The sequence below is a fragment of the Mustela lutreola genome, chromosome 4 (genome assembly GCF_030435805.1).
Source record: "Mustela lutreola isolate mMusLut2 chromosome 4, mMusLut2.pri, whole genome shotgun sequence".
NCBI lineage: Eukaryota > Metazoa > Chordata > Mammalia > Carnivora > Mustelidae > Mustela > Mustela lutreola.
This window is the reverse complement of record NC_081293.1, coordinates 199,682,015-199,690,309: the sequence shown is the minus strand read 5'-3', so window position 1 is coordinate 199,690,309 and position 8,295 is coordinate 199,682,015. Positions and strand designations below refer to the sequence as shown.

The 8,295-nt window shown below is 59.0% G+C and overlaps 1 protein-coding gene across 2 annotated transcripts in view; it reads left to right on the top strand.

The window, feature by feature from the left end:
• The first annotated feature begins 531 nt into the window (after positions 1-531).
• The window catches only part of PAXIP1 (PAX interacting protein 1), a 46,986-nt gene continuing 39,222 nt past the window's right edge, over positions 532-8,295 (top strand). The window contains exons 1-2 of one of the 2 annotated variants that reach the window (XM_059172346.1): positions 532-711; positions 4,202-4,336. In XM_059172346.1, coding sequence (XP_059028329.1) covers positions 631-711; positions 4,202-4,336 — 216 coding nt within the window. In that variant the 5' untranslated portion in view covers positions 532-630. Of the gene's footprint in view, positions 712-1,077; positions 4,079-4,201; positions 4,337-8,295 lie in introns of those variants that run through there. The other variant, XM_059172347.1, reaches the window with a different exon arrangement.

Genomic DNA, 8,295 nt, shown 5'->3' with positions numbered 1-8,295 from the left:
CCTCAGCGGGGACCCGGCGGCTGGGACCCGGCGCGTCCCGGCCGCGGGCGCTGAGGAGTTACCTCAGGTCCCGTCCGGCGGCCGCCGGCGATGTGAGCTCCCCGGAGCCCCAGGCGGCCTCGCGCCGCCGCCGCCGCCGCCGCCGCCGCCGGCCGCAAGCCCCGCCCCCTCCGCCGCGCGCCTGCGCAGCTCGAGCGGCCGCGCGTGCGGACGGGCGGGGCCTCCGCGTTCCCTTCTTTCCCGGGACCGGCCCACTCGGGCCGCACCGAGGGGGGAGCTCGTTTCTCCGCGTCCCCGGGGTCCCCCTCGCGCAGAGGCGGCGGCCCCGGGCTCCGGGTCTGCGGAGCGGGCTGCGCGCTGCCCCTGCCCTCGGGGCCGCGAGCCGCGGCGGCAGCGGGGGAGGCGCCGCCCGGCCGCCGGCTCCTCGGCGCTCCCCCTCGGCGGCCGGCGGGATGGTGCGTCCCGCAGGGCGCGCGCGGCTCCCGCGCTTGGGCCGCTCGGCGCGGGCGGGGGCGCAGAGGGCGGGGGAGCGGGCCCGACTCGCAGGACCGGGCCCCGGCCGCGCCGTTGGGGAGCGGGCCCCGCCGGGCGGGGCGGGAGCCGCGGCCGAGCCGTCCGGCCGCCGCCACCATGTCGGACCCGGCGCCCAAAGTTCCCGAGGACATGTTCCGAGAGGTCAAGTACTACGCGGTGGGCGACATCGACCCGCAGGTACCGCGCCGCCCCCGCCCGCCGGCCGGCAGCCCTCCGCGTCCCCGACCCGGACCCGCTCCCGCCGCGGGCGCGCGCCCGGGCGCACAACGTCCGGGCCCCGCCGCCCGGGCCCCGCCGCCCCGCCGGCCTGGCTGCGCGGAGGCCGGGCCACCTGGCGCCGAGCAGGCCGGTGGCCGGACGGGCGGGGGGCGGGGGATGAGGGACCCGGCGCGCGCGGGGCCGGCGACCTGGGGGGGAGGGGTCTGGCGTACTTGCGGAGGGACCCGGGCGCGGGCCTGGCGGTGCTCCGCCGCACCTTGTGGACGGGACGCAGGGTCCTGCGGGCGGGGGCAGCTGGCGGGGCGAGGGGCCGCGGGGGTGCGCTGCGCGGCGGGGGGCCGGACGGGCGGCGGTCTTCAGGACCCGCGAGTGGGGGAGCTGGACGGTCGGGTCGGAGATCGGGTCGCGCTCTGCGGGGACCGTCCGCGGGGGCGGCACCCGGGGCGCGGGCTCCGGACGGCCCGGCGTGGAGGGGCGACTTTGTGACCGGAGAGGAGGGAGGGCGTGGGGGGCGGGCCCGGGCCTAGCGTGGGTCGTCGCCGGCCTCGCCTGGTGGGGCCCGGCGTCCCGGCGCGGTGGGGCGTCCGAGCGGCCGGGGCAAGTGCGGCCGGGGAGCGCCCTCCCTGCTGCCTCCCCGAGTGTCTGGGCTCCCGGAGGGGACGCGTGAGCGGCTGGAGCTCCACGAGGAACCGGGTCCGGGCTGCCGGGGGCGCAGTGCACCGCCGCGGGTGTGCGGCCGCGTGCGCCCTCCCGGCCCTCCCGGTCCTCGATCTTCCGACGGGCTTTGGCGGTCACGGGAGCCCCGGGACCCCCGCGAGCGCGAACGGGCTCTGCCGCAGGAGGTTGTGCGCTTCTGGGCGCAGCAGCCGTCCCGCCGGGCGTCCTGTGTCGCGCTCGCCGCTCGGGAGCGGATCCCGGGGAACGTCTGCGGGTGGATCCTCTCAGGGCCGCCTTCTCTGGAGGGTGTGCGGCTCCCGGTACCCGGGGGGTCTCAGCGCCGAGAGCCCAGCGTGGAGGCCAGGGAAGGCGGAGCCGGTGACCGGGCCTCCGTCCGCACAGTGGAGGCGGGTTCCAGCGGTCTGGGCTGGCCTGGGCGAGCTGCGGGCGCTGAGGGTGTTGGCCTTGCAGAGGCTGGTCTGCGGGCATCTTCCTAAACCTAACCAGCCCCCATGCGCGACCCCCGAGGTGGATCCTCCTCCTGCTGTGGCTATGGGGTGAGACTGAGCCTTGGATCTGAGGGCGCAGGTGCTGCACCCCGCGCGGCCCTGATGCGCGCCCGAATCTCGGCCGCTGTTTCCAGTATTGATCATTTTCTCTTTCACGAACATCCGCCCCCTGCGCCTCCCTACTCTCTCCGTGTCGTTGTAGGACTTTGGCTCTTAGGAGGGACTTGAACCAAATGTTACTTAAAACCTGGAACAAGTTGAATTGGAACCATATTTGCTCAACTATGAGTCAAATCTAAGTGCTTAAAATGTCCTTGGCAAACCACTTCGATGTGAAACCGTATATTTTCTAAACGATTTAGAGTCAGGACATTGATTCCCTGCATCTTATAAATACGGATTCTGAACGTTCACGTCCATTGAACATCTCGTAGCTGTTAAGGGGCTGGCTTGGTGGCCGTGTAACCGGAAGGTGAACGGAACGTGATGGCTCTGCTGGAGGCCCCCTCATGGCCCAGGACTGGGGAGCCCTCCTGGAGGCATGGCGTAGCGTGGGAGGTGCGGCGAGGACAGACTTGCCCGCTGCGGTGCGGAGGAAGTGGCACCACTGAGCTCTCTGAAAGGAGGCGTCTTGGGGGGGGGGTGCGGAGCTGGACGTGGAAGCCGAGGAGGGTGAGGCCATGTCCTTTTTGCGGACCGTGTGCGCTGAGGAACAGAGGTGTTCATGTGTCTGGGATGACCAGGGTAAGCAGTCCACCTGCTGCCCCGACACGAGCTGAGTCTAGTAAGACACACTCTGTCGTGTGAGACGGTTTGGGCATCTTTCTGTCCGTGAAGAGTCCGTAGTGCAGTAGAGTTGCCGGAAGGGCCTGCGACGGTGGTGCAGCGTGAGGAGGCCGTGAGGAAGGGAATGCAGGTTAGTCTGCGGCTCCACGCGGTTTGTCAGCAAGAGGAAGCAGAGGAGGCCCGGGGTGCATGCAAGCAAGTGAGGACCCGCGGGAGCTCCGCTGCCCGTGCGTGGACGGGGAGAGCCTGAGGTCGAGAGGGTGCTGTGTCCTGCGGGTCGGGCTGAGCCTGTGCCTGGAGGTGACCTGTGGCTACAGCCACTGGTTTTTGTTTTGTTTTGTTTTCACTCATTGAACAAATACTTAGCATAGCTCTAGTTGCCATCTCTGGATGCTCGATAAAGTATTCTGAGAAAATTTACCAACTTGGGGCTAAACCGCGCTGAGCGGGCATCAGCTCACCGGCATGCGTGGTGCACGCCGGGGCTCCTCCGGCTCTGCCTTCTCCCGCATCTGTCCCTGAAGTCTCTGGCAGGTGAGTAGCCTCCGGTTCACTTACTGCTCTGCACCTGGGGACTTCACTCTCAGAGCTTTGGCCACCATCGGCTCCCCGCTGGTGGGGACCCACGGCTTCCAGGTCCCACTGATGTCATTTCCTAGACCTTCCAGCTGGCGTGGAAGGCTGTGCTCCGCGGTGAAGAAGTTCTCTTGCCCGCGCCTCGCACTCACCAGCTCCTCCTCTGTGCGTGCTGCTGCTGTGTCCCCAGCACTTTCTCTCCTGCTCCTGCCCCCTCCCAGGCACCGGGTCTCCTGCATTCTCGCTTCCCTCTTTCCCTAGGGACAGTCCTCGGGTCAGTTGCTGCTGCTTTCCCCCGGGCGGCTGCAGTTGTCTCGGACTCAGTCCGTTCTTCTTGCACTGGCCACAATCTTCGGTAAAATCTGGTCATGCCGTTTCCCAGCAAAAGCCCTTGTGTTGCTCCAGAAGACATTTCTGTATGAGAGTAAAATGCAGACAGTTTCGTGAAGCACGTGACAGTCTGAAGGGGCACGTGTCCAGCGTGTGAAGGCTCTTCTCCCTCCAAGAGCGCATGCGTTTTGGTCTCGCTAACTCCTTAAGTTTGTCAAGATTCTGCTCGTGTAGCTCCTCTTCTGGAAACCTTCCCGTGTGTGGTGAAGCTTCCTGTCCCTAAGCCTTGACGTTTGACCCTGGATGCCTCGTCTCAGCTCTGAAGTGTCCGACAGACCTTCTGTTTTCAAGACCGAGACACTACCTAGCCCCGGGCTCACAGCCTGCAGGCTTCCTGGGTCAGCGGATTAGGGTCTGCTGCTTCCTGCTGTCATCAGATGTCTGATGGCACGTGACTCGAGTAAATGGTTAGGAATTCTGTATGGTGAACGTGGTGTGTTTCTGTTGGAATTTTCATCGCTCACAACAGTTTGTGTAAATCAAGAATGAAATGCGGTGTTTTTCATTTTAATTTGTGTGGTTTTTTGAAGGTCATCCAGCTCCTCAAAGCTGGGAAAGCTAAGGAAGTGTCCTACAACGCACTAGCCTCCCACATAATTTCTGAAGACGGGGACAATCCTGAGGTTGGAGAAGCTCGGGAAGTCTTTGATTTACCTGTAGTTAAGGTCAGTAGTAAGTCTCATTAACTTCATACGCTTCATTATGTGTCCTGAAGGCAATGCAAAATCTCACTGGGACTCCGAGCGTTTGCCCAAGTCCGCTTCGTGTAGGAAGCTGCCGGTGGACAGAGTTCTTCCCGCACGGCGGTAGCCTACGGCAGCATAAGGCCCGTTGCGTGGGATCCTGCCGCGGCCAGGTTTCTGTCCGTCACAGGTGACTGATCAGTCCGCTCAGCACCTGCTGTGGTGTGGCCCTAGTTCCTTCCTGCCTAGAGCTCTTTACGTCAGGGACGCGTCCTGGAAATGGGTGTGTCAGCCTACAGCGGTGGGCACTGGGGACCCATGAGAAATTGTGCTCACTCCCAGGCAGGCGGAGTCCTGTCAGGACATGACTCCTCCAGGGACCACTTTCCATCCCTGCTGTGGCAAGTGGTCTGAATTTCCAGCTGGACATGTTGGAGGAAGTCCTGCCCCCCATTTGCGGTGCTGTTTAACTGCTCTGACAGCGTCGTGATGACCGTTGGTCCCTCTGTCCACCAGGTGGTCATCATGGGAACCGCTGTCAAGCTGACTCTGGGTGGTGTGTTCTAGAAAGTGGGGGCCTTAGCTGGTGGGTGGCTTGTTTGGAGTTTGTTGGTCTGCACCCTCTATACTGTTCTCTTGCTCCTCGTGGTTGAGTTGACTGCTGTTAAATGCATGCTTTGAGATGTGATTTTGTAGTTTTGGTCCTTCAATTTTTTTCTGATCCTAGGTGTTAACATGTTTGTTTTAAAACAGTTCAGTTCCACTACCACTTTATGCTGTCAAATACTCTGCCTAAAAATCAGTATGAAAATTATCATGGTTTAATAACAGGAGAGGCTAGGAGTTAGGAAGAGAGCCAGTAAGTTAGGCTGGGGTGCCAAGAAGCTGGCTGGCCCTGGGAAATCTGCAGCTCGTCAGTACCCAGGGTCTGAAACCGCCTTGCGGGCTTAGGAACCTGATTTTTGAAAATAAACCTGAATGCCGATTTGTCTCATGAGAAGATTCTCAGAAACCACACTCTCTAGGGGACAGCTGTGTTATTCAGAGTGACTTAATGTGCAGCAATGACATGCGGTGGTCACCATCCTGCTCTAGACTCCTTGTTTCGCCACGACCAGTTCCTTCGTGCAGCCCGAACACCAGCAGGGCTGCTGCTTGCTTCACCGGACTCCACTCGGCGAGAGAGCCTTGTGACACGTGCACTTCCGCCCCTGGGACCCTGCTTTGGTCTCTGGTTTGCTTCCATTCATCCTTAGCTCTGGGGACCGGATCTCCACTCCCTCAGCAGCCTGGAGCCCTTTGTCTCATGACAGTGACTTCACCTGGATCGTGCAGTCGGACAGCAAGCTTAAAAGGGGCAGCCTCAGCATCCAACCTTCGCGCTCAGGTGGCTGCTGCAGACCATTTAGAGCAGTGGTTCTTAAATCTCGTTTTTGCAGCAAGCACTTTGTAATATCCTTTTATGTATATGTCAAATTCCTTCATATGTCAGAGTATCGCTTTATTTATATGTGAGAGAACGTCCCGTAATTTAAAACCCGGATGTGCGTGTTATGTGTAAGTTCCCCAGACTGGAACACAAAGGAGAAACAAAAGAAAATAAATAATGTGTATTTCAGTGTGTCGCTCCTTGGGCACAGGTCCGTGGAAGATGGGGCCAGGAGGTGAGCTGCTGGGACTGGTCCCGCGTACAGTCACTGCCGCAGATGTGGGCCCGTCCCCAGAGCTCGCGGGTGGGGTCGCCGGCTGGGAGGTAGCATTTCAGAAGGGTGATCAGCCCTGGCTAGAAGGCTGAGCTCGAACAGCAGTCTTCTTCTCTTCATATGTTGCATTTCTGGAAAAGTCAGGCTGTAATAAGGCTGCATAAAATACCCATTACCCAGCTCCTGTAATTATCACCATTTCGCCAATCTCGCTTCATGGGCCCCCATCCCGCACTTTCGCTCTGGCTGCGGTAGCTTGAAACGAGGCCCCGGGCACACTCCTCGCATCCACCTCCCAGCTCCAGGCTGCTCGGGATTTGTGGCAGGGCCTGTCCTGTCTGGGGCCTACAGCGCTACATGCCAGGAGGGTGGATTTGTCAGAGCTGACCCGGCATTTTGTGTGCACCCCCAGACGATGCTGCTAGACCGTCAGGCTCTTCGTCTGAGTTCAGCGGATGGAGGCAGATCCCTTGGCCTTTAACTTACTAATTTGACGAATGCGTTTTAAAAATAAGGCCTCCTAATGCATGGTGATGGCCTGTTATTTATGTATTTGAATCATGTAGATGTTTAAAACTTGTGTCTTCAGGCACCCGAACTTACAGAATAATTTTTTTAATGGAAATATTTTTCTCAGTGACTGTAGGGCATCATTGGACGTGTTAATTATGGCAATTTACGGTGGGTGTATTTGTATATATTTGTTGTTGGCCTTTGGGATAAATAGCTCCTCGTTACTCTGCATTTCTCGTTGTCCATATCTGCTCTGTTATTGTTGGTGTTTCCTACCGACTTGGGGTTATTTTGCCTAGAGCCCCCTGAATGAGGGTCCGAGCGCGGGTCTGCTGTGTGTGGACATCATGACTAGCCCTGAATCCTTAAACAGGCCTATATACTTGCCACCTCTCCCAAGTTCGCAAAGGGACACTTCCAGGGTGTCTGCTGCATGGTGGTCGGAACGGGTGGCTTTCCAGTGTCTGCTTCCTTCTGTGGTCACATTCCTCCATTCAAAGTCACCTCTCCCAGGGCCTTCGAGAAAAGTCCCACTTTCACCTGCCCAAATCCTATCCCAGTGCGTCGTCCCAAGCTCTGAAACCCCTTGCACTCTAGGCGAGGGGATAAGTAGAAAGGCTGGTTTCTGGAAAGCAGCCTGGTGCTAAGCCACGCCACCAAGGTCTCCGCGGGGCTCTGGGCTTCACTGCGGAGGAGAAAGCTCGGCCTGCGGCATGACGTTGATTGTACAAGAGTCAGAGCCAGTAGCGGTTCCTGATGCCGGCCAGCCCCCTTCAACTTCCCTGAAGCTTGCCCCGGATTATCAGAAAATGCAAAGACACACTGGCCTGAAGCGTGGTCAGAAACGTGAAGTGCTGGCTTCCAGCGCAGCATACCTGATCGCACACGAGTGTGCTCCGCCGAAACCCCCAGTCGTCGTGTGAGAACCGTCCCAAGTGCCGCCAGTCTTCATTTTCTTTCTTAAAATACCCAGTATTCCCACACCCTTTCACAGAAGGCGCGGGGTTCTAAACAGAGGCTGGAACTCTGTGGACGGGGACCTGGCTCTCTGAAGTCCTTTTGAGTCTGCATGACCAGGCTGGAAGGCGGTGGGGGGCTCCTGAGGCTGGGGCACGAGGTGCCGGAGAGCGGGGAGCACGTGCCCCCCTTCCCGGTCTGTCCGCGGCGCTCGCACCCTCGGCACAGAGCAGGTTCTCGACGAGTGCTGGGTGAATAGATTGGTGCGTGAATAAAACATACGCATGTACATTTCAGCGGGTGGAAGTTTCTGGACTTTTCAGCTGGCTGAATGGGGTGTTACATAGTTTAATGTAACTTAAATGTAGAAATGTAAGGTAAATTTTTAAAAAAATATAAATTAGCCCAAAAGGTAGTAATAAGCTAAGGTTTTATAATCTGAATTTTGAAAGTTGTAAAAAATGACCAGAGACTTCTCATGGTTTACAAATGTAGTATCTGTAGGAATTTACTGAAAACACTCGTGAATTTACACTTGGATTTAGGATTGAAGCTGGGAACCGGCGAGCGGCCGATGTACCAGCATGGGGAGGGGGTGGGGTGGCTGTCAGGTCCCTGTCCTTCAGTTGTGAGGGCAGTTTCCGGCTGGCCTAGACACTTACGCAGTAGTAAATGTGTATGCCTTGAATTTAAATTTTTCTAAAAATTGTTAAAATATGTGGCAGTGCTTCATTCTCTAATTCAGCTTTTCACCTCAGGCATTAATGA